Source organism: Spodoptera frugiperda, chromosome 1, assembly GCF_023101765.2.
Source record: "Spodoptera frugiperda isolate SF20-4 chromosome 1, AGI-APGP_CSIRO_Sfru_2.0, whole genome shotgun sequence".
Lineage (NCBI taxonomy): Eukaryota > Metazoa > Arthropoda > Insecta > Lepidoptera > Noctuidae > Spodoptera > Spodoptera frugiperda.
The window spans coordinates 6,897,000-6,922,669 of record NC_064212.1 but is presented as its reverse complement, the minus strand read 5'-3'; the positions used below and the strand labels follow the sequence as shown (position 1 = coordinate 6,922,669).

The window sequence follows — 25,670 nt, the reverse complement described above, 5'->3', positions numbered from 1 at the left end:
ACAATTAAAAAAGTATTGTCCCTCAAAACTTCTTCACAACAACAGTTCCCACAGACTAGGCCTAGAAGGCACCTAGGTACACTACCTACAGTCAAAATAGGCGTAGGTACCTATGTGATTTTTTATAAAATATGATTCTTAGGATCACGGGATAAGATATTGGTCTCCATTTACAAGAATACCATTTTAAAGTATAATGATGTTGGTTTAGTTTGAAAATAAAAGTATAAACCGATAAAAATACCTATAAAAAAAAATTATATGAGACAAGTTGTTATGAAATGTTCATTACCTACATAATATATTCAATACACCAAAATGATCAATGAAAATAAGTGTTACCTACCTAATATTTATTTTTTTAACTTCTCCCACCTTGAGTTAAACGAGAGGGAGTGTCAGACTCTTACTGACTAAAAACCATCCCGTTCCTCCTCCTACTTTGAGCCGGAGCCCTGGTAACGTGTTACGTTGTCCGCAGCTCCGGATCGGGCATCAGCCCTATTAGGCCCCATCTGTGGTGGTCTGGCTCTTTGAAGCGCGCGCGGAACGCGACGCGCCGTACGCACGGGTCTGGTTCTGGTCGAGCTACCCTTGCTTGCCGTCCGCACTCACAGATGCAGGTTTTATCTACCTGTATCATTATCATCATCAACCTAAATTGTACCCATTGTACCTACGCTTAAAACAAGACGTATCTATAATTTCAGTTAGACATAAGTACCTACTCATGTGTATAGTATCAATGCGATCACATCGTAGGAACCTAATTATTGAGAGCCTAGTCAGAGCACTACTCAAGCCTGCACCAAATACCTACAAGTGACTGCTGAAGAAAGTAATTGGACGATCAAAGCGTCGAACGTAAGCCTGTCTCTCGCCCAGAGAGAATGTGCGATATATAAGCCACTAAGCTGACTCGCTATTCGGTAGTTTTTTAACTGCGCCGGAGACGCACACTTGTACGACAATGGAAATACCGGTTAGTAAATAATTCAATCGCTCTCGTTGCGCTGCTCCGATTGCGGTCATTTTATTTTTGTTTTTTTATTTATTAAGCTTCTTAAGTTGTCAATCTTACATAATTTATTTACGTAATGAACACTTCCTTTTCTTCACCCACTAGTGGTTACGTCAGCTAGGAAAAAAACAATTACAGTTGACAATACAGTTGCAGAGCAAATGCAATACTTACATAAGTTTCATATCCCTATAACTTATGCAATGTATCTACATTAGTGACGACCTATTTAATTCTTATTTTTATTTTGTTTATGGTTTTAATTATTGGTATAAAAAACATATATTAATTTATTAGGTTTCTATGTCTCACGAAAGTTATAAAACAGTGTTTGTGCCTATTTAAATAGGTAGGTACTTAATAATGTATTTTGTGTTTACAGAAGTTAATGATATTGCTGTGCTGCTCGTACTACGGGTTTGCTTCACATCACGGTCACACAATACCAGTGGAAAACTATGAAACTGAACTACAAGTCCTCGGCGAATCCGTCGAAATTCCTGAAACACCCGTCAGAGTGGTCAAAATCACTAAAACTGTAGCTGTCAAGGTCCCTGTGCCATATCCAGTGAAAGTGATTGAGAAAGTCCCTTACCCCGTTCACATTAACAAACCTTACCCAGTGCCAGTGCCACAGATTGTAAAAGTTCCTCACGTTGAATCTCCACCAAAGTTAAACGCGCACGAAGCTCTCGGTAGCCATGGTGGCCAAAGCTACTTCCCTGGAAATTCTTACCAAGTTCAAGAAGCACATTCACGTGACGGACCCTCAGACGACTCATATGGACCAGAAGAACAGTCCTACAACGGTGACAACTCGGGCCACAGTCAAGGTTTCGCGCCTTACGGCGATGAGTCTTCAGAAGGATCCCCTGGTGGCTCGTATGGAGGACCGTCACACAGCTACTATGGTAACGTAGGCGGTAATGACGCCGAATCTTTTGAATCCAAAAATTATAATCAAGCCATTAACGACTACATTCACAAATCGAACCCAAGTGGTCACACAGGTTTAAATTATCATTAAATGTTTCAAAGATGTTAGTATTAATGTACCTGACTGCATTCCTTAAATAATAATATTTTATCTTTATATCTGTACATATTGTTATGTTCATGTTTGTGTGATTTGTAATAGTAGAGTGATGGGACAGTAATATTGTTATTGTACTTAAGCATATTTTTGTTGTTGTTGTTGTTACTAGATGTGTATGGCGTAACGTTGTTAATTTTGAAATAAATTATTAAAAATAAAACGTTATATAATTATGTATGTTTATTTATTTCCACTGTCAATATTATCACATCTAATTGAAAAGGTAAACACAAATGAATTTATGCAGATGTAGCATACCTATACTATATCTGATTTAAATGGTACGCATACCTATATGCACTATATAAATTATGGATCATGGTCAATTGGAGTTACATATTTTTAGGTAATATTAATATTCTTACAAATTTAAATTTCCTTAAAACTTAGGAATGCACAAAGTAATAAACGCGTTACGGGAAGGTGTACCCTTTCACTCCTTTTCCCTTTCACCTTTTACTGTAACATTACACAATGATTAAGTTGTGAAATATTTAATATATAATTTGCTTATTATATAAATCGTTACACCGCCAAAGAAAGACATTCCATTCTCTTGTAAAAAACAAGTTATATTATTTAATCTTATATTTAGGTCAATATATGTATATATGTTACAGACAGAATGTATCATTAGCTATTATGCAAATTTATTGGCCATTATACACATTGTTAGCATTGGCTACTTATAAGCTTCATAATAGCACGCTCAAGTTAGCTAAAGTAATAATATGCGAGGCGTGATGGTGGCTGACATAAAAGTGTTCGTTATTGTTGGCAGCCAGTCACTCCTTTTTCTGGTCGCTGTGTTTAAAGTAACCTAACGAATGGTATTACGGTGGCTATAGTAAGCGAGCGAACCTATCCGTCTATCAAGTCGGATTGTCTTTTTTTATTTGATTCTATAATATAATTATTTTATTTGATTCTGTGGTACATTTAAACTATTTAATCTTTACACAGCAAATAATGTTTTATTACTTTATTCAAGTCTTCGAAGATATTATTTATAATAATAGCTAGGCATAGTGATTAATTTAGTATCATTTATCACGTTGTCTACATTTAGTAAATTATTCATAATGGCTGTATAGTATAAATTATATCTGGATTTATAAATTGGCTGTAACATATACACAAATTATTTATATATTCTGATACGTAAATACATGATGGTAACAACAAGTAACCAGAACTGTAAAAGAAAGAAATAATAAAATAAATTCGATTTCCGTTTTGATTACTTCCATGTAATGCCTACAATTAGTTACTAATAAAACGGTGGGTACACTTTAAAACGAAGAAAAATAATTCACTCTAGGTCGTTTCCCTGAATTATCGTCGTCTAAATCACCGCACAATTCATCATTTTCATCGATGGATGGATCATCATGGATAGGGTTGACTGCAATAATAGGTCGTACTACTTCTGGCTTCTCATCCTCATCTGACACGTACATCCGAGTGAGATCAGAAGCAACTGATGCCGTCTCGCAAACACTAGAAAATACATGAAAGTAAGAAAAATCTTCTGATTTATGGTTTTGAATGTCGTAGTAATGATTGGTAATGGCAATCATACCTGTAATGTTCAGAGTCAGGGACGGGCAGGTTGAAGTGCGTAGTTTCTTGTTTGATGCTCATGATGGTAGGCATCATGAGGCCGGAGGCCGGGAAGCTAGCGCCCGTTACAGTCGCGGTCGAGCTGATGGCCACCGGGCCCGTGGCCAGCAGCAGCGGGGGAACCGACACCTCCGTGTCCTTCACAGGCAGCTGTTGCAGATTAACGATGTCCGACTGCACCTCGTCATCACTTTTAATGATACTACTAAAAGAAAAACATATGAATGTAGCAGAACATCAACATTTTCATGAATCACCTACTTTGACAACTATTTTGGTATAAGACAGATTAATGAAAAAGTGTGACAGGACCTAAATCACTATTTAACAACTGGATTAGCTTTATGTTTGACGCGTGCCTGATAAATACAAACGTAACGTATCTTATATCTTAATAAACAATTCCTTTTACCTTCCCAAGTTTAAGGCTATTTTGTACTCTTGTGATTTTTGCACCACTTCCAACCAGTTGTGTTTATCAACATCACCGCCTTCTGAATTAAACGAGGAGCTAGGCCTAGAATACAATTTATACATATTAAATTGATAGTTTGATTTGAAACTAAACGTGTATAATTTGAATATAGCCTATTTTTAGGGAAGGTTGTAAGGCTTTTTAGCATCTCTGGACCTTTTAATGAAGGCACGACGGGAAATAATTACCAGAATGATGTCGTTATAAGAAACATACTGGTTATTTATGTATCTATTCCAATGATAGACATGAAACCACGGATAATTTAATACAACAATGACCTATAAACTACTAGTAGATTTTTTATAAAACACGACCGCGCAAACCAACACACCGATAACATTCCGTACGCAATATACTATTGAATCAAATTCGGTAGGTACGTTTGTGCTATGTGATGTAGAAAGACCAAATATACTCACATTGGTGTGAAATTAACCATGGTGGCTAGGTGTTTTTGTTTGTGGATCTGATAGAAATTGTCTGAATTTTCTATCATACTGATATCTTTTGTGAGATCGGGCAATAACAACAGATTTTCTTGTTGCATCGAGTTTGAAATACTGCTGTCCGATATATCATTTATAGAGAACTTGAGTTTAGCTGAAATATAACATATTTCGTGAGCTACAATTTAAATCAAGGTCATATCATTTATAAAATGAAGGCTGAATATCTGAAACCATTCATTTTATAAATTTAATTGTATTTAGAAACTTACATTTATCTATAGGTGATATCTTCCCGGCAACGTCATATAGAAAATCTGCGGTCCAGAAATGAGGTATTCGAATAAAAACTTTGCCGGAGTCCACAGGCATGTGAAACCCTAACTTGTGCAGCAGCTGCAGAAACTTCAGATCTTTACAAATAGATGCCTGCTTGCAGTTCCATGGCACCAGCGGGATAGACTGATTCATAACTACAACAAACAAAATACATTCAATTACTTCGGATATATTACCAATTGCCTCAAAAATGGATTTTCTCCTGTACCCCTACGTTTATTTACAAACATACACGACATGACATGACCTGAACCAACAATTTGTGGATCACACAGAGTTGCTCCGTGCGGGAATCGAACCCGCTACATGTCGCGCGACAGCCGGATCCCCAGTCACCGCAACATCAGTTGTGTAGGAAGTAACAAGAAATATTAGGAAATAATGTAATCAATCATAAATACACTATAAACAAAACTTACGTAGAGAGTGATATGATACTGGAGACAGTATGTGCAAATCATTAGATTTCTTCAACTTGCTTAACTTAGTTTCATTTTCTTCTATAGTACTGTCACCCTCACTTTTTCTTGCCAGTTTATCCAAATATATCTTAGCGAAACAGGTCTCTAACAATACTTTTTGGACCCAATCAAGAAATTTAGATTTTCCATCTTGTGTAAGCTGTTCACAAAGCTTATTAATTTCGTCATCTCTCATCTCTTTCATAACTTGTACAGTTTTAATATTCCTGTCGTTTTCACCTTTGACAAACTTATCGTAATCTTCTTTGTTTATTAGATTTTGAGTATAAAGCTCTTTGATAACTGAATCCCTCGATTTAATGATTCCGTCTTCTTTATACAGCGTGATGATCTCGCCAACAACATCAGGTAAAGCACTGCATTGCATGTAATTCCAACTTAACGATGATAATTCGTCTTCTGTCCACCTGTAACATTATAATAAGATATGTTATTTGTTATTAGTATTTAAAAATATACGTAAAATAAACGTAAAACATGATTCATTTCCTAAATCAGGTTTTAAAGGTCAAATAAATTGTTTAATAATCGTAATTTGAACACTTTACCTGGACTCTCCCTTTCCATTAGAGACGCAGCTTGTGTTACTTTTAGTCGTGGGTTTCTTCTCGTCAGCCTCAACAGTGTCTGGCTTGCTCTGTGCTGGGGGACTAACTGTAGGCTTTGGTACAATTTTGACATCATCAAAATTTTCAATGTCAAGTCTGAAGTTCGCCGTACTTTGCAGAGAATGAGGTTTTTTGATGAAAGTATTTATCACATACTCGATAAGATCCGACCAATCCTGTAACATACAGTATATAAATTAAAGCTACACTGTTACACAGGTAGGTATGTAATGAATGTATATTAACAGGATTTTATTATAAAAGTACATATCTTAGTTATTTAATCTTACATCGCATATTTCAAATTCAGATTTCCATATAGAAGTAAAAGTCTTCAAAATCTTTGGTTGGAATAAAGTTATTAAACTTTCAAGCTCTCCTCCGACGTGGTGCATCAGGGTGAATATGCAGTCATTGACGAACTCTCCGTTACCGGCGTAGTCCTCCAGTAGTAATCCATACTGGTACATTATTTCAGATGAAGCAAACCTGTCATAAACCATTTACCAATATAATTGTGAATTCCAACAAAGGACAGAGTGAACCAAATGTATGCTGTCTAAATATAAAAGGCTGTTTTCGGAAATATAATAGGCAGTATAACTCAGAAAACACTGACTTTTGAACATAGTCGTAATCCAATCAATCACCTGACTGATTTTATGTCCAATGTTACAATCTAGTTGGATGTTGTCTTTCAATTAAATGTAGTCATCCGATTAATGCGCTAATCATTCATTCAATTAGATAATATATTCAACTTGACAACAAGTGATCTACTACGACATAGACACTAAATGCTTTATCTCATTAAAATAATTTTCAAATGTTCAATCAAGCCAAGTCACATAGTTGATGGTCCAATAACGCTAGACCGTTTTGATCATTTTCATGTTTTTTCGAGCATTGTTCGAAGAGTTCTAGTAAAATAAATAAAGCAAGGAAACACGTACTGTCTGATGTGGTCGAGCATGTTCGTGGAGCCATTGTATTCCGGCAATTTCATTGCACTGTCGAGGAACATGAGTAAGATGTGGTTTGTCACTATGACATCCTGAAAAAAAAAAATAAGAAAATTACTATTGTAAATCTAACTTTTGCTATTGGTAGTATTATCAACAATATTGAATACACATACAATAAAAACTTTAAACCGAATAGTTTAAGTTTTTCCACAAAATCAGGAGCAGCAAACCAGCGAAACAGTTCAATAATAGAATACTACATACATAGTATATATAGCTAATATAATATAGCTTCTTTTTCATTTAGTCTTTCTCGTATAATATACTAATAAGGTAAAGGAGAATTCTAAGAATAAACGACTTAGTATAAAAAAGGTCCACCAGCAGATTTGAGTAAATTCATGCTGCCAGCCTGATATTTTTTAACAAGCTTTTATTTAGTTTTCCTGTCCTGTCCCTTTGTCAAATATTGCGAGTTTATTTTTACCGAATTCGTGTATTCCGATTGAGCTGAAATTTTGCATGCACGTATAAACATTGAGTTCATCTGCTGATAGAGCTGGAAAGTGGCTATATTTATTAATTTGGGCTTATTTGATTCGTCTTGACAAATACTTTGATATCATATGAAAACCAGGGTCTCGGAAGGTGTCGATAAGGACTCCGTAATTAAATGACACAACCCCGTCGAGTTTGGCCTCATTTGATTCGAACGTTGATGAGCCTTTGTTATGAATGTGGTATGTCTAATTGATCGAATGGATGACCCAATAGTAAAATACACGAAATAAAAATATTAAAAAATAAAAATATTCCGATATCCTTACTTTAATTACGCAAACTTTCCCAGGACATTAAAAATAATATGTAATTTTACCTGGAGATATTGCTTTGAGTGATACTTCGGATTGTAGTGTCGCAATAGCAAGACCAGAAGCGACCTCAGCTCTTCAGTCTCGCACATTTTAAGTTGTAGTTTAAGAAGTGCCTCCTGATCCTCCTTGCAAATGTGTGAAAACTTTTTATACAGATCAATGGCCTGTATTATTTCTCTTATAGCCGTAACAACCTGAGGATACATGATTTATAATGTTTTACTTAATTATGACGAAACAATCATGCAAATTCATGTCAAAAGGTGTGCGACATTTAACGATGTTTTTATACTACTATTAGAACTTGAAAGCGGATATTTATCATGTTCATCTATTTCTATGAGTTTCCGATATTTCGGCACTGTTGCAAGCGCCATGATCACGGATGAACGAAATAGGAATACGTCATAGAAATAGATAAACATGGTAAATATCTTAAGTTCTAATAGTAGGTAGTGTTAGTGACCATGTCAGTTTAAAAACTTATTTTTTTATATTTTTTCTATTCTGGAAAACCAAAACAACAAAATATGAATGAACTTACCAAATGAAGACGTCTAATATTGGGCTTTAAGTCGTTGCCATCTAATTTTATAGCCAACTCAAACTGTTCACATAGATTAACCCCTTCAGCAGTTAGGTACGACACTATATCAATAGACAAAACCGAGCTGACATTTTCCAAATCCAATTCGATTTGCGTAGCGAACTTCAGAAAGTAAGTGACCAACCAAAAGAAATGCGACGTGTCTATTTCTAGTTGAAGATTGGACAAAATTTGGTTGTGAAGTGTCTGAACTAATGAGTTATAACCCTTCAAAAGAAAATCCACGGTGAATTCTTTCAAAACATTAGATATATCATCATCCGTCGGCGTCTTATGGGATAATCCTTGGACGTTGATTCTGGAAAACATAAAAAATAATACGTAAGTAAACCAATTCAGTAAGCTTTAGGAAACTAAATCCAAAGTAATATCATTAATTAAACATACATGTTAGATTTGCCTCTTTTGACAATTTTTTTCCGCTTCCTGTCTTGCATGGTAACGCCTGAGCGAGCCTTGTTATTTACCCTCTGTTTGGGGTTATGAGGCTTTTGATGAACAGGTTTCTTTGATGGCAGCTCATCTTCATTGCTTGACGTCGATATTGACTCTTGATTTTCGATTTGTGTACCATAACCGCAATCAGAATTTTCTGATATCACAGTTTTCTTTTCAGATTTACTTGACGGTTGCGCCTGACCATTTCTGTTAGCCTGAGCTCCTCCACTGCAAGTCGTGGATTGACCCTATAAATAGCAGTTTGAAATTAAATAATCGTCAACACAATATTAAAATATTTTGCCATAGACATATCATAAATGCAGCGTACGTTATCGGATTGCACATTCTCATCGTTGTTACTTTCTATTGAATTATTTTTATCTTCGTTATCCGACTCTTTTTCTTCGGTTGTCTGAAACGGTGGATTACCATTCTCACTTGTGTTGTTCATTTGAGAAGACGCATCCCAATCTTTATTAACTGAATTGGGATCATCATTACTCTTGCCGCTGCCACCCGTATCTGATGAATCCGACGTCGGCTCAGAAGTACACATCGGTGACGAGTCGCTACCTAAAACCAAAGTTATATTTAATTATTTGTTTGAATTGAACAGGCTCTGGACAGACAAATAAACAGACACAACGTTTTTTTGACAAGTGGGAGATGTCATATCTCATATGGTTTTCTACGTAGAAAGCTTAGATTATCTCTATATATAAAAATCAATTGCTGTTCATTAGTCTCGCTAAAACTTGGGAACGGCTGGACCGATTAAGCTAATTTTGGTCTGGAGTTGTTTGTGGAAGTCCAGGGAAGGTTTAAAAGGTAAGAACAACATCTTCGAGGCTGTATGAAGTTTTCCGGGTCAGCTAGTAAATTATAAATATGTCTAGATGAAGCGTGAAATGACGAAAAGCGTTTAAAAAAATTGCAGTAAACTGTTCACTGCAATGCACTTTTCCGTCAATTAGTACCAATCGTGTCACCTAGGCGTCACCACGCGTCATGCACGCTACATAATAAAGACGTAAACAAAAAAAAAACAATTTAAATATATACTAATATAACATATTCCATAAAATTATGCCAATATTATAAAGGACACCAGAAAATATATAAAATATCCCGGGACTCTGTATCTTTTAAACCATTGAACCTATTTGAATGAAATTTGTTGCAACGATAATTTGAGACCCGAATAGTCTGAGAGTTATCAACCCGAAAATTCCACGAAAACGTTAGTTATCCCGGCACTCTCTGTCTTTAAAAGCATTGTACCTAATGATGGCAGGAGGTAGAATAGTTTTTATCCAGGGAAAATACTTATTCAAAAGTCTACTCGTCTATTATTCTATGCGGACTCATACACACGCAGTCGCTCACCATAAACCATATTGTATTATAAAACCAGCTGTGCTAAATTATTACCTACATTAAGCTCTATCTGATAAGATTTTCCAAAAAATATTTACCTCTGTCTGGTGGAGATGTATTGCTCTCATTATCTTCTGAACTCTCAGATAATGAAGCTTCTATCCATAAATTGAGCAGTTTATGCAAGGTCACGACATGTTGGTCTTTGTACAGCAATGCTATTAATTGAACCATTGTTACTGCCCATTTATTCTGGAAGGAAAAACAAATACAAAACACACATCTCGACTCTTAAAACTGTTTCGCATACCCACTTGGCAACGTATATCACACTGGCACACTGTAGCGTTTACACACATGCTGTCTAAAACAGATTAATAAAAATTTAATAAATTAAATGTGGCAGTAATTTAACAGACATTAAAAATAAATTCATATGTTTACCTTATAGTAAACTTATATAGTTTGGCATGACTTACCGCATCAGGAATAATCATTAACTTAATGAGAATTTTATCAATACTTTGGCTAAATATATTCCATAAAATTTGATTCTGCACAGCGTGAGGCCCATTATAACTAGGACTTTGGCCACTGGGTTCCTCTGGTATGTGTAAAATATTCCGCAGTAACAAAAGGCTGTTACTAATGTTTGTGCATTGCTCTGACGTTAACTTAGATTTTTGTTCGCAATCGACATTTTTCTTTAAGAAGTCTATAACCACTTTGGTCGCACGGTGATCCGTGAAAGCCACCTTGGTGGAAGCAAGCAAGTTATTAATTTCAAAAATAGTATGCCTCCCAAAATCATTTCTAGATATGACGTCAACAGATAGTAAACACTCTATAGGAATTGTCAGATTTACTAGTATTCTAATTAGTAGTTCTATAGTTGCATCTTCTTTGGCATGAATTAGAAGAGGTATTAAATCTTTCTTGATGTTTTGTCCAAAGCTTATACTTCTACGATATGTGCGTAGATATTTATCCTCTGTCAGGATATTGTGAAGAATAGTCTCCAAAGCAGCTGAAATGTAAAGAAACACACGAGTGAAATTAGTCCTTATTTGTGGGTAAGCTCAAGTAGCCGTAACCGTGGAAAATTATACCCACCATTGCAGTTTTCGTTCACGTGATATCCATCTGCATGTAGAAATCCGAGGTTGCTGAATGTACTGTGGATTTGTGGACTGCGAAGGACCCATTCCATTTTGTATCTGAAACAATATCGAAATGTTACATCTTCTGTTCCGAATGATTATCAATGTTAATAATTCATCATCATTTTACACATTTGTTTTTTATAGTTTCGGCCTCGACAGACAAAAATTAAATACTGTGGAGGACTAGTATTAGTAAAAAACCTAGTGTAATTAATGTTTTGATATAACTCGGGGTACGCCAATTATTAAAGTTCCCGCTCTTATTGACAGATAGCCTGTCTAGAAGTCACTGGGGGAGGCCTATGTTCAGCTGATATGATGATGATGAAACTTACAGACTATTGAATTTATTTTTCGTAAAAGACCGAGCGTCCTCGGAAACGATCGGACGTCCAAGGAAACGATCGAGCGTCCAAGGAAACGATCGAGCGTCCAAGGAAACGATTGGGCGTCATCGATCACTTTTGAGTGTTACTCGAAAACGATTCATTGTCTTTTAAAACAATCGAGCATCTTCGATTACTTTAAGCTTTTTATAAGCCTTCCCCTAACCCCTTAAAACAGCGCGAGTGAAGCCGCGTGGAAAAGCTAGTAAACTAATAAAGATAATTAAAAAACAAATAACGTCAAGCGCGTTTCTGTTTTGTTTTTTTTTTTTGGTCTAGAGTTGTCGCGTGGGTCAATTTGAAATTAACACTTTTTTTGCTGAGAGGGGAAAACATCCGTTATCTTCTCCCGCCTTGGGTGAGGCGAGAGGGAGGTCAGACTCCTAATGACTAAAAACCAGCCTATTTCTACTACTGCTCAATACGGCAGAACACTAAAAGTTGGAATTTACATCTGCGTAATTTATATTTTTAGTTTTATTACCTTGTGGCGAAATATAGCTTAACGGGGGCTAAACTTTTAAGAACGTCCAGCACATTCCCGTTCTCTCCGCGTCGCTCGCAAGCAACGCCTGTTTTGCCATATTTTGCACATCATGCGGCGTGAATGAATTTTATATCGATGTTATTTTAAAATTGTAATATCTTCTAAAATGTTTATTGAAATTAATTGATGTTAAAGACAGTTTCGTTCACAATTAAACACTCTTAATCAACAACATATTTATTTGGATAAAGATGAATATTAAGTTTATACAACTCCTTAACAAATAATTCATTAATTTCGCCTGAATTTGATTTTATCATAAAATCAGTTCTAGTGAGTTAATCTCAAAAGATAGACATATTATTACAGTGTCGCTGACATTTTTAGGATCATTTGAAGTGGAATAATTCTTTCATGAATTTATTTTTGGTATATTGAACCGTTCTGCAAAAACCTTAAGGTTGAATAATTTCCCCCGTTTTTATCACATTTTCTATCATTTCTTCGCTCCTAATAGTTGTAGCTTGATATTATATAACCTTCCTCGATAAATGGTCTACTCAACACAAACATTTTTCAATTCGAACCAGATTAATTCCTGAGATTAGCGCGTTTAAACAAACAAACAAACTCTTCAGCTTTATGATATTAGCATATATTCATTTCCGTCTATTCCTTTGTTCTGTATATATAAATACATAGTTAAGTTAATTCTATTAAAGACATCAACCGTGTATATCGTTTTCGTCCTCACGAAGTAAAATGTATAAAACAAAAATTAACCGATGAACCATTGTAAAAAATACACTTCGAAAGCGCATATGAACGCACAGAACTTCAGATCAGATCAAAACATCGCGGCTTGTAATTCTCGGTACAAGGAAGGTATTCCTTATGGAAAGTATAGTTAGGTGCATTATTTGTAAGAACCTTAATTTTTATACCACTTAATCAAATGGGCATCAGACTTTCAGTAATTAGATAAAATGGTGTCTCGCTTTAATTACTACGCCAATAAATGATGTCCTACGTAAGTACCTACTTCCATCTCATAGGAGTATCTATAATAGTTATTAATCTAGTAAATTGATAGTATTAAGTGTAACAAACACTTTTCTCAAAACCGCATGAAAATTGGTTTAGCCAATTGTGAGATTGATTGAGCCAATTGTTGATTATACATACATGCATATTTGCATACACACAGGTCTAACTGAGAAGCTTCTTTATTTGAATCGGTTAAAAAGTTTACATGATGTAGATAACTTTTTTTTATTTCTATTTATATTAGTTCTCCACGGACTCTCGGTTCGTGCCCTTGTCATACATTTTTTTACAATAAGGCTATAATCAATATATTATTTAGATAACGTTAAACATCCAAGTGAGTACTTACTCCACATGGGTGATAATAATTAATTGTAGTTATAAATTCCCATACACGCGTTTATGCACTCTTATCCAGACACCAACTTGTTTGAACACAACACAATAATAAATACACGTAAAAACTGTTTATCAAATTAATCAATAAACTGATTATTGTCTGTCACTATAATACGGATGGTTAGTAAGCACGTAAGAACTTCTTGGTCAATATTTTATTCTAAATCTGGGGAATTGCGCCTTAGTTCAGGAAACAATCTGACAAGGTACTCCCCACGTGAGCAAAACAACGTTTATCCGAAGCGCCAATAGTAGGTCACGCTCACGCGGTCGCGTGTACACTGCACGTGCTAGATCGTCGACAACTCACCGTGGTGCCACCTACGTACGTACAGTCGTACCCTCCTCCCACTTCCCCCTGCCTTTCATGATATCTGACGTCCAACCGCTATTATGTAGCTACCAACGCTAGCTAAGTAAAACATGAATGACAAATGGCAACGATTAATTTTTTAGATTAGTTATACATTTTGCAAGGCTTCAATACAGAAGCTAGTACAATATGTTGGAGGAAGGTGAATGTAGACTAAATGTTGGCTAAGTAACACAACTGAACTCACTAATTAATTACTTATTTATGTTTGATTTACAACGTTCATGTTTTTGTTATGATTAGATACTCGAAAGTCCGGAGTTGCTTGTTTACTTATTCTTATTCTTTCTCTTTTATATGTCTTAACCAATTATGGGACCACGGAGTCCCTGTCCCGGTCATTTGGGAGGCGTACGAGTAGCCGAGAACCCAACTACGTATAGGCTTTTAAGACAGCTTTAATCTAAATGCAATGGGCCACAAACCAACGACTATCTCTGTATGCACTATGGAAATGCATCCAAGGGCAATTAGGACCGATTGGTGTAGAAATATTTTAGATAATAGAAACTTAAGTTAGGGCTATGGATGAGTTGTTGTGGAATGACTATGGCACCTGCCGGAAGAATGTAAAACTACAAGTAAATAAGGTAATTTAAAAAACTAAAAAACCCGACTGCGTTTCTTCATAATATGAAAAGGAAAAACAAGAAAGTCATCGTAAAATTGAAGCAGGTCGGGACCCATTCTAAATATGAAGAATTAGTGAGGGCACCTTCGGCTTGCTTTCTAGAATGGGTCCCGACTGCTGATTATTGAGATTGGTTTTAAGAGTAAGCGCCCTGTTCCTTTTCATCGTTCACTCCAGTCACCCAATAAGGCAGCTGGAGAATAAGGAACGGAGACTTCTCCCTGGAGCTATGGGAATGGTGGTAGCCCGTGGAGTCGCTAATGCCCGCCATTTCGCCTCAAGGTGATATTACTATTATTTTTGTTAATTGCATGTATTCTATAATTCTAAAAATAAGTCAGGTTATCCTTCCTGATGCTATATATATAACTCCCGAACGCACGAACCAACACGGCGGATTTTTGCATTCGTTAGAAAGGTCTCGGTCTCCGTGAGGTTTATAGCAAAGAAAATTTCAAGAGAATAGTCGGAAAACAGGGAAAATCATTGGTGGCGAAACGGAATTCGTCGGGTTTGCTAGTTGGAGAACGCCCGAAAAAAATATAATCGATAAAAATCATTCAACGAATAGACCATAAGTGCTAATACGCTATTTTGGCCAAATATCAGTTTTAGTCAAAACTATAACCGAACGGGACAGCAGCCTCCAGCATAATTATAACAATTTTGTATAGCAGTGCGCGACGATAACTGACTTATTGTTACTGAGCTAAAGAATACAGCGAAAGAATTACATTTACGAGTACATTACAAGCAAACCTCGAAACGTATAAGATTTTCCAAGATTAACATACATAATGTGATTTTGTGGTATATTTTAAACTGACTATTTCAAGCGAGACCATGATAAACTGATGACTTTTTTATTACTTGGTGATGGTTGAAAAGGAAAACAATAATTGAATTTGGGATATAGACAACATACTTTGCCACACATAAATTATTTTAATTGATTCTGAGTTTTTGCTCCATAGATTTTTGGGCATTCACCGTTCTGTTTTTATAATAGTTATTCAATGTATTCTTTCTGTCTTATTAGTTTGTATGAAACGAATTCCCACTTTTTAGTCAAATTCAGGTTGTTAAATGTAAACAGTTTTATGTTCTTTCCTGTCTATTTTCAGAAATAAACAGGAAAGAATAAATCTACATTGCTCGTAACACAATAAAAATACAATAAACAGAAAGAAAGTTTGAATAAGTTAAATTTCCGTTACTATACATAGGTACTTATTACTTAAATGGTATTGACGTCCTTTGACGAAGCACGTGTTTATACTTTGTTATTCCAATCCCTAAAGAAAGGGGAAGATGTTTGGCTGCCCTTAGAAGGGGAGAGGGTAGTCAACGTTGATAAATCTATTTTAAGATGTTATTACCGAATCTATTTTTTATCGCGTAGCTATTTTAGGTATGTTTTTTTAATTTTCAGGGCCGGCCGTAGGATTCCAATCTCTTAAAAGCCGTATAAGCAGTGAAACGCGTAAACAAGTGCATACATCATAATGAAAATGCAGCCAAAGATAATTCCTGTCGTGTCTCTAGTTATACATATAAATACACTCGAGAGCAATAACAAACTAGCGAAGTTTTAATTTCTTGATAAATATTTTATCATTCGGTATTGTATACTATAAGAAAAGCAATTTAATTGCCTTAAAAATGAAGGTATTTTATTGAAAAACTTTTTTATTAATTAACTTTTTGACATTTAGGTGGCGCTCTGTTTGAAAACTCTGAAAAGTGGTTGTATTTATAGTCCTTGTATTGAAGGTTGGTTTTGGTTTGTTGTCTCCATTAGTGTTTCAGCAACAAGTAATTGTAACCAAAATGGATTGCACGCCTAAAGAGGCGGCTCAAATTGTAACTTCTGGACGCCGGGCGTGGACTATGTGACACTTCACGTAGTCCGAGCCCGGCCGGCTAGCAGACTTCATTTAAATCGATTAAGGGCTAAAAAAGTATACAAAAGGTACCTAGAATCTAGAATATTTGACCTGCAGCCTGTTCCTGGTCTGCAAATCCACACCACAGGCTACTACAGTACAAGAAGACTGGTTCATTGCAACCACTGCTTTACGCAATTGTGGTCTCAAAGCTGTTTAGCTCCAGCAAGAGCAATAAACAAAAACGAAAGTTGATATCACTCATATTTGAGACTTGATGGGAATTAACAGCAACTTATTACCAACATCATAATGTTCTCGAGTAAATTACTATTTACTTGAGAACACACTCGTGATCCACAAATTGTTGTTTCCCGTCCAGGTGTCATGGGCATGTGAACTTGTATGTTTGTAAACCCAATACACAGGAAAAAATATGAGTATGGTGCAATGTTTTTAAAAAAAAAAACAAACCTCTTTGCTATAAACTTTGCGAATTACACTTGAGTAATTATCCAAAATATTAAGATATATGAATGGTTTCTAAGATTATTTAGACACTACTGACAATCAGTGAAGGCAAACATTGTGAGGAGACAGGTGTCCTCATGAGTTATATAATGTCTAATTTTATTTTAAGTAAGAAATCACCAATCACATTGAGCCAGTGTGATGATCAATGGTCAAACATTCCCAGCATATACTCCAGTTCATCCGTGATCATGGCGCTTGCAACAGTGCCGAAATATCAGAAACTCATAGACTTAAATAAACATGGTAAATATCCTGTCTCAAGTTCTAATGATAAACATTCTCTGTTTGAGAAGAGGAGACCTTTGGTCAGCAGTAACCAGTTATAAGCTGTTGAGGAGTTAATGTTTAAAAAGTTTAGAGAACACTAATGTTAACATATTATTTGATATATTTACCAGATAAATATTGTTTCTTTTGGTGTCACCATAATTTCGTAGGGTAAAATAGAAGAATTCTTCGGTCAATGATCCCTATGAGTTCCTATTGTTGGTCGTAATTCAAATGTTAAATTTTAATATGATACCTAGTATAATTTGGAATCTTGCTCAGGGGGTATAAAATGTATTACATATACTTAATATCTATAATACAATCTCGATAAATAGATAGTAAGTACTTACCAATAGCAAATAATTCGTTTTCCAATATAAATATCTGGGCAAACAAAAAGATCAGCTGTAGTTTATCACTTGCTTATTGTTACTTAAGAAAAACTGTAGAATAATTTTGAAATAACATCATGTGATATCGCATCAACATAGTTATTTACCACAGATCACTATATACAAATCAGGATATTTACTCTTCTTTAGATCTTCGCAACAATTAAACATAAAATGTATATTGGTATTGTATTACAGCCTAGGATATAATAAATCGACATAACATAATCTACCTAGACGTCAGTTGCCAGTTTATGAATTTGTCACTGTCACTGTCAGTGTCACTAACAATGAATAAACAATCCAGTGGATCTGAAATACCATCGAAAAAAACTTTAGTGTGAACTGCTTTGCAATGACGGACGTTTATCATGTGATATAGCATCGTCCTTTTAATATTATTGCACCTTTCAATCAAATAGATTTAGTGGATTGCTTGGTTGGTCGAGTGATCGTAATTGCGACTGCCTAGCAGTTATGAAAATAACTAATTTAAATCGATTTTATATGTAAAAACTGTATCAAACATCAACATCAAAATAACTAAAATTAACATAATATTTAATGACCAATACTACTAATAATGGACATTGCAATTGATTGAATTGGCATTATTATCTGTAAGCTAGATAAAAAAAATATATTTGGATTCAGATCTAAAAATAAAAAATAAATAAATAAAATTGACATAAGTTTTGACAACGGCAATTCTTCCCAAAATATTCTCTTTGGGTGTTGTGTTGAGTTTGTTTTTAAATAGAATTAGAAATAAAATCAGAATACAGAATAATGACAAACAACTTTAAAGAATTTGATAAAAACTCATCAGATGAGGATTCATCTACTTACAATGATTCGAGTGAAGGTGAATTATCAGATAATGATGGTGAGTCGCGCGCATGTTGATTTTGGGATTAGGATAACCTTATTTAAATTTGATTTGAATATTCCTCATTTAGGGCCTGTAAGATGAACCATGTTTTATTAAGAAACTGCTGCCATCAAATCAACGCGACGTAACGTTAATAATTTTTTTGGGAACAATAATCATTTTGATTTTGAATGGTTATTCCATGTATTATTCCGGTATGAATGCAAACCACATAATGTTAGGTAATATCGCATCAAAGAGTGTAATACATTCACATACAATATCACCGAGACATCCTTTATATTGGTTTAAATTTATACTTAATATTATTAATGAACTACTTGTAATAGGTGACCTCTTGGTTTTACAGATTCAGACCAAAATGAAATGAGTGAAGATGAAACCAGCGAAAATAAGGTAGAAGAGGAAGATGATGATGAAGATGAAGTTATTAAAGCAATAAAAGCTGAGAAAAACAAACCCAGAGATCATCCCCCAAATATAATATGTGAAGATTTCATTGTTGATATATCACTTCACCCTTCCAGAAATTTAATAGCGATTGCAAACATCGTGGGCGATGTATTACTATATGAATATAACAATGAAGAAACAAAACTTCTGAACACATTGGAACTTCATCTCAAAGCCTGTAGAGATATTGAATTTGATAATGAGGGAACCACCTTATATTCAACTGCTAAAGTTTGTATTTTTTATACCTACTCACATATAAAGTAGAATTAGTTGATAATCCTAGTGAATTGTTTGACTGAATGTCAGGTGCCTACAGTAAGACAAGGGTTGCTGGTACAGTTAATGTTGATACAGTTATTTTTTTTTAGAGATTAGGAGAAGAGAGGAGATAGGATTAGAAGATTAGGGACCTTCTGCACACAATTTAATCTGAAATAAAGTATGTACTGTAGGCATTTTTTTTGTTCAATTAACCAAAACAATTTATGTCTCAAATTCAGGGCTATTAGCTGTACAGCAAAAATAGTTTCATTCTTATACTTATATTAGGGTCTTAAATGTACTGTAGGCATTTTTTTTTTATCAATTAACCAAAACAATTTATGTCTTAAATGTTATTCAGGGCTATTAGCTGTACAGCAAAAATAGTTTCATTCTTATACTTATATTAGGGTGTGCAAACAGATTAATATATATCTATATACACATACATACCACTTGATCATTTGTATACCAAACCACCCATATCAACAACCTGTTCCTTTACATAATTATAATCTAAGGATGTTTTTATACTTTATATCACCATTAACTTTTAGTTTACATTCTAATCAGAATAAACTATTCCAATTCCATGAAAAAACTAATTTTATTAAAATATTAATTTGCAGGATAAGACCATAATGGCAACAGATGTTGAATCAGGGAAACTAAAGAGATGCTATGAAAATGCCCATGATGAACCAGTTTATAGACTTGTAAATCTGGATAATAACAAAATTGTTACTGGTATATAGCTTTGACATTCTTTATACTTGGTTTTTGTATATTTTCTTGATATTGGGACATCAAATTAATCAATTATTTTATTATTCAGGTGATGATGGAGGTACTGTCAAGTTATGGGATATGAGAAAACCTGATCCTATATTTAGTATCAAAATTGGTGAAGAACATGTCTCTGATATGATAACTAATGATGCACAGAAGTATTTAGTTTGTGCAAGTGGAGATGGTGTTCTCACTTCTATTGACCTCAAAGGAAGGTAAGGCTATTTAATGATAATTATCCAAAACTTTTACCACTAACTTTTTTTTTACTTTAAATTATCATGATACTATTAAAATAAATCAATTAATAATTATTGTTTCAGTAAAATATTCACGACATCAGAAGAATATGATTCGGAATTAACTTGCTTAGGACTATTTCGATCAGATACTAAGCTACTTGTAGCTTCATCAGTTGGAAAATTATATTTATTTAATTGGAAAGAATTTGGCCTTCACAGTGATGAATATATTGGACAAAAACATGCCATCCAGTGCATGGTCCCAATTACACAAAACATAGTAGTTACATCAGGTGAAGATGGTGTATTGAGAGCAGCACACATGTTCCCACAACGTCAGCTGGGTGTAGTGGGCCAACATAGACTTCCTGTGGAACGTCTTGACATAAGCCATGATGGCCAATATATTGCTTCATGTTCACATGACAATGATGTTAAATTTTGGAATATATCATACTTTGAATCAATTGATTCCATTATAGATGTTAATCATAAACAAAATAAAAGAAGAGACCTAAGTAATAACTTACCATCAAGTAGTATAAAAAACGCTTCAGATTTCTTTTCTGGTTTAGCTTAATACAAAGTTCATACATCATTATTGAGAATTTTGGTTTCATTTATATTTATACTAATATATAAAGAGAAAACAGCTTTCACACAAAGGGCCATTTTCAAAAATTTCACCATTAGAAAGCTGCATCTTTACTGCGCAAGATATGGTTTACAACACACATATATTTCTCATAAACGATTTGGCTTGACTGAGAAATACAAAATATACATAAGTCGGTACATGAATGCAAACCAGTGCCAGAACAATACATATGTATATCCACTACATATTATAAATAATCAATTACATTTGTATACTTAAATCCATACACAATAAAGGAGATGGATCAATATTGCTGCCCAACCTATAACAATGTGACATACCTCAAAAAAAATTATATATAAATAAATATGGAATACTTCCTAACTTCATTTTTCTACTCTTTCATATTATGAAGTACCTGCTAAGAAAATAGACCAGTCGCTGTTTTGAACAATTTGTTCGTATGAGTATTTATGGACCAATTTTATAAAGTTTTTTTTTGTTAAGGGTACCTACCCATAAGGCCTACGGCCATAAAGTGAGGTCTCTGGGATCCAGGAGAAATAAAAGTAAAACCTCAAAAATAAACTAACTATTTCTTAATTACAGTAGTTTTGCATTTATTTTGTACAATTGTAACCCATTTATTATCATGGTTATTGGTTATACTAAATATAACCCTTACAGGTGAAGGTTCTTATCATGCAAATTAATCGAGCATTCAAGCCCAAACACAAGGTAGGTAGCTATTGTCTCTCCTTCATCATATCGACTCCAGACCTTAATGAAATTGTAGTGGTTTTAAATGGTTACTGTTCGTTTGTATTGTGTGGTTATTCAACTGCTGTACAAGTTAAACCGACAGCTCTTCTTCGTCTTAGTAATTGCCGTGAGTAGACATACATACATACATATCGTCACGCCATTAATCCCCGAAGGGGTAGGCAGAGGTGCACATCATGATACGTAATGCCACTGTGTACACCCACTTTTCACAATTTATGTTGTAAGACCCATGTAATAGGTGGTTAGCCTATTGCCATATACCGGGCACATTTCCAGACTCCGTGCTACTACTGAGATTTTTTTCGAAAAACCGATAAAAGCCCTGTAATACTTCGCCCAACCCGGGAATCGAACCCGAGACCCCTTGCCCGGTAGTCGCAGTTGCAACCACTCGGCCAACGAGGCAGTCTAGAAAATCGAGTAATTACTTAGTTCTTTCTCGTTTGTAGACAGCTCCAACATCAAACACACACACACACACAGGAAATTATTGTCGCTATGTAAATCTTCTATGAAGCTGAGCACTAGGCTATTATGTACATACATGAACGCCTCTTCCTCCTCCTCTAGAGGCGGTTCTGTTATGTCTGGTTCTTTGCATTAAGTTGTGGCTAATGAGTTAAAAATGAAGGTCAAAAGAAACACTTGTGCTTAGATTGATTTTTAGTTTATTATTTAATGCTTTCTTACATAGTACTTAATACTTAACTAGACATTACAAGTTCTGTGATACAAGCAACTCACTGTCGTGCGATCGCGCTCTGAGCTGATTTATGTTTAGTACCTAAAATTTAAAAAAGAACTTGATGGCACAGCAATTAACTTTAACTAAGTATAATATCTATAGAAGTATAGATTATGTTTACCTGATTTGCAAATTATGCGATTTTATGTCACAATTCTTCATGTTTACTTTTCTTTCTATGTGGAAATGCCCAAAATTCGGATGGTAAACCTCTTGCATCTCTTTCCCTTTTTACAAAAGCCGAGTAGGATGACACACAATTGCCAATAAAGTAATTCGCCTGCCCAAGAATTGCTAGGTCTAGATGTGGATTTGATGGCTGTAGTTTAATAGCTGTAACTTCAGAATGTTGTATTGCTCTGTTCAAATCATTTATCATATGATTGGAATCCGATGCCACAAAGATGTACTTTACATTATCCAGTTTCTTGAGTGCTCTCTTTACTTGCCTGTAAATGTATTGGAATTATGTATTTGCGAGCAAATAATCTATATTAATATTTTAAAGCTGATCGCGCTAATCTCCGACACTACTGATTCGGATGGAATTATTTTTGTGTTGAGAGTTCATTTATCGAAGTAGGTTTTAAGGCGCTATCACGGACGCTACGATCAACAGGGGCATAGCAGCGAGTGAAACCGCGCAGTAGGAACTAGTTGTGAATCAAAAGTTTATAAAAAAATATGTACTATCTATTAGTTTAAATAAAACTTAACATTTATATAATTTCATTTCTTATTTTCAATGGGAGTATCAATGATGCGATCCATAATCTTAATTAAACAAAAAAAGTACACAGTAAAGTCTTACTTGATAATTTCAGACGGTTGGGGAAGGCACATAGATAAAGTAAGTGGACCTCTTTCATTTTTATAACCAACACATTGTGGTGCAGCAAACAGCATAGTACTATCTTGGACATGCTGACAAGCTTTCACCCAATCCTGTCCATTCCTTAAATGTATGCCCAAAAATGCACCACCACTCATATTCTTCTTTATAAATATTCTGGTCTTGTTGGCTATATCATCACTCCATGTAAGATATTTTTGTAAATGAACATTTTCTTTTTGTACTGGAAAACTGGCAGGTGCGCCTGGAACATACAAACATAATGCGCGAATTTACACCTACCACGCGAAATCTGGTCATAGTTTGTATCTCCCCAACTAGCTACATTATTATACGAGATTAAGTCACAGCTGTTTCTTGAAGATCTTGGTATCACTTCTATTATTAAGAACATACATACAGTTATATCGTAAATAATTGTTAAGACTCATAAAATGTACTAAGATTTGATGGCTTATGACCCCACATATCGTAGGGAATGGGGTTGCTATCATTTGCAGCAGTTAGTCTCCCCTTTGAGGTGTGGCTTGAGAGACGCTACATCATCCTCACCTACCGCCTAACACAGTTGCTTACCAGACAAGAGTTTCACGAGGTAACTGTTTCTTATAGGGCAGGAGGAACGCCCAGTTGTCATCACTACGAGGGAGGACATAGTACAGCATATTATAATGGCAGTGTACCGGTGTGTAGAAATGCTGCTCACACATATAAGCAACATTTCTCCTAGAGTGGCTTGATACTAGTCTAGTTCCTCCAGTAAACCAGTTGTCCAATGATGAAGTTTAAAAAATACTTACCAGTGAAAGCCAAAACGGGCCATGTTGTAGAAGGATATTTATCTTTCCATTTGTTTATCATTATTTTGTTATGAGCATCATAATTTAAAGGTCCATAAAATTCAGAGTTCACAAACTCAATATTAAAATTATCCCAGAAAGGCCCAAATGGGTTACCAGACTTTGCGTTACAACTGTTTTCTAGTTCACCCATTCTTTGTGTGTAACAAAAAGAGATCCGTTTTGATTTTGGCCAAATAGTAGGAGCCAATTCTTTCATGAAGTCCTCCATTGTTATCACATTGTGATATTTTTCTAAGTTTTCTACTTTGAAATAAGTATCAAATGGTACTTGAATGGACCTTGGTTCACCAAATCTGTATTCCACCCATGGAGGCAAAACCAAGGTTCGGTTGATAGCCTTACTGAATGCAAATGCTCCCAAAAAGTGATCTGCCTGATTACCAAATCTTCCTGAAAATATTTCAATTTATTTAAGTAGGTATGTTTAACAATAGAACTTTTCAAACACATTCTCCTTCATCTCCAGAACTACTCGGAACTACTTGTCCAAATTGAATAATTCTTTTACTGTTAGTGCTCCATTTATCGAAGAAAGTTTATAAATTATAAAACATCATGCTACAATCAAAAGGAACTGAGCAGAGCAGGCGAAACCACGCAGAAATGTAGAACTAATATATAAAGCTTTGTAAACACACCCACAACGAAATTTGGAGTAAAGGAGCACCGGGACAGCGCGGAAGTTATTAGTGGTAATAAAAAACTGATAATTTGACGCAAATTCCTGGAATCTACATCGAAAAGAAATCACACCAATTTTACTTCTGGTTCACTCGTTCAAAATCAAGAATATATTACTCTTATTACACCTCCAAATTATGTACAGTATATAAATAAACTTACCCATACAAGGACAGTATACAATAAAACCAGTTTTATCGTCAGAAGAAACACTTTCCAAATTCAAAAAATACAGTAGCATAAATATAGTAGTAAACATTTTGTAAATGATTGTTTCGTCAAATTATAACCACCATTTCAAAGAGAGTAAAAAATATTCCTTGAGAATTCGGGTTCTGAAGCCCAAGTAATACTATAAAATTAAATATATCTAGGTACACCATCAAGATAATACCGAAAACTAGGTATCTACGAAAAGTTTATGAATCAGTAAACAAAAAATAATAAATAACCGGCATTTTAAAATGCACAGTGATCAACATTGACAGACTGACAGTAAGAGTGACATTGACAGTAGGTACAGTACTGACTACAGGAGACGGAATATCTAATCGTAGCCAACATTCAGGAAAACGTCA

At 34.9% G+C, this 25,670-nt stretch overlaps 4 protein-coding genes across 12 annotated transcripts; 2 read left to right on the top strand and 2 right to left on the bottom strand.

Moving 5' to 3' along the window:
• The first annotated feature begins 826 nt into the window (after window positions 1-826).
• On the top strand, window positions 827-2,290 carry LOC126911286 (uncharacterized). The gene is made up of 2 exons (XM_050697564.1): window positions 827-982; window positions 1,404-2,290. The coding sequence occupies exons 1-2, from the start codon at window positions 971-973 to the stop codon at window positions 2,046-2,048; spliced, it is 657 nt and encodes a 218-aa protein (XP_050553521.1). The 5' UTR covers window positions 827-970; the 3' UTR covers window positions 2,049-2,290.
• Window positions 2,280-18,149, bottom strand: LOC126911278 (protein timeless). 9 transcript variants are annotated; one of them, XM_050697432.1, is made up of 17 exons: window positions 17,885-18,147; window positions 11,472-11,575; window positions 10,838-11,385; window positions 10,457-10,610; window positions 9,310-9,554; window positions 8,928-9,226; window positions 8,478-8,838; window positions 7,936-8,127; window positions 7,047-7,147; window positions 6,384-6,582; window positions 6,034-6,269; window positions 5,423-5,892; window positions 4,937-5,137; window positions 4,638-4,818; window positions 4,153-4,257; window positions 3,700-3,945; window positions 2,280-3,617 (listed from the first exon to the last, which is right to left on the bottom strand). In XM_050697432.1, exons 2-17 carry the CDS (start codon window positions 11,566-11,568, stop codon window positions 3,410-3,412), a joined length of 3,843 nt encoding a protein of 1,280 aa, XP_050553389.1. In that variant the 5' UTR covers window positions 11,569-11,575; window positions 17,885-18,147; the 3' UTR covers window positions 2,280-3,409. The 9 variants fall into 9 exon arrangements, with proteins under 9 accessions (XP_050553389.1, XP_050553397.1, XP_050553391.1 ...); XM_050697440.1 differs by having other exon boundaries at window positions 3,700-3,942; XM_050697434.1 differs by lacking the exon at window positions 17,885-18,147 and adding an exon at window positions 13,791-14,139.
• A 461-nt stretch (window positions 18,150-18,610) lies between these two features.
• Window positions 18,611-21,767, top strand: LOC118273455 (WD repeat-containing protein 55 homolog). The gene is made up of 5 exons (XM_035590433.2): window positions 18,611-18,812; window positions 19,168-19,502; window positions 20,165-20,282; window positions 20,371-20,539; window positions 20,648-21,767. Exons 1-5 carry the CDS (start codon window positions 18,716-18,718, stop codon window positions 21,144-21,146), a joined length of 1,218 nt encoding a protein of 405 aa, XP_035446326.2. The 5' UTR covers window positions 18,611-18,715; the 3' UTR covers window positions 21,147-21,767.
• An 834-nt stretch (window positions 21,768-22,601) lies between these two features.
• LOC118273229 (GDP-fucose protein O-fucosyltransferase 1) lies at window positions 22,602-25,608 on the bottom strand. The gene is made up of 5 exons (XM_035590090.2): window positions 25,255-25,608; window positions 24,349-24,801; window positions 23,507-23,792; window positions 22,817-23,144; window positions 22,602-22,734 (listed from the first exon to the last, which is right to left on the bottom strand). Exons 1-4 carry the CDS (start codon window positions 25,349-25,351, stop codon window positions 22,844-22,846), a joined length of 1,137 nt encoding a protein of 378 aa, XP_035445983.1. The 5' UTR covers window positions 25,352-25,608; the 3' UTR covers window positions 22,602-22,734; window positions 22,817-22,843.
• Between the last annotated feature and the right edge of the window lie 62 nt (window positions 25,609-25,670).

Coding starts and splice junctions, on each gene's coding strand:
- LOC126911278 (XM_050697432.1), bottom strand. CDS start 11,568: ATGGAATGGGTCCTTCGCAGTCCACAAATCCACAGTACATTCAGCAAC. Junction 8,128..8,477: donor ATATTAGACGTCTTCATTTG/GTAAGTTCATTC, acceptor ATGTATCCTCAG/GTTGTTACGGCTATAAGAGA. Junction 6,270..6,383: donor CTGAATTTGAAATATGCGAT/GTAAGATTAAAT, acceptor TGTATGTTACAG/GATTGGTCGGATCTTATCGA.
- LOC118273455 (XM_035590433.2), top strand. CDS start 18,716: ATGACAAACAACTTTAAAGAATTTGATAAAAACTCATCAGATGAGGAT. Junction 19,503..20,164: donor CCTTATATTCAACTGCTAAA/GTTTGTATTTTT, acceptor ATTAATTTGCAG/GATAAGACCATAATGGCAAC. Junction 20,283..20,370: donor TAATAACAAAATTGTTACTG/GTATATAGCTTT, acceptor TTTATTATTCAG/GTGATGATGGAGGTACTGTC.
- LOC118273229 (XM_035590090.2), bottom strand. CDS start 25,351: ATGTTTACTACTATATTTATGCTACTGTATTTTTTGAATTTGGAAAGT. Junction 23,793..24,348: donor GCCCGTTTTGGCTTTCACTG/GTAAGTATTTTT, acceptor TGTATGTTCCAG/GCGCACCTGCCAGTTTTCCA. Junction 23,145..23,506: donor CAACCGTCTGAAATTATCAA/GTAAGACTTTAC, acceptor ATACATTTACAG/GCAAGTAAAGAGAGCACTCA.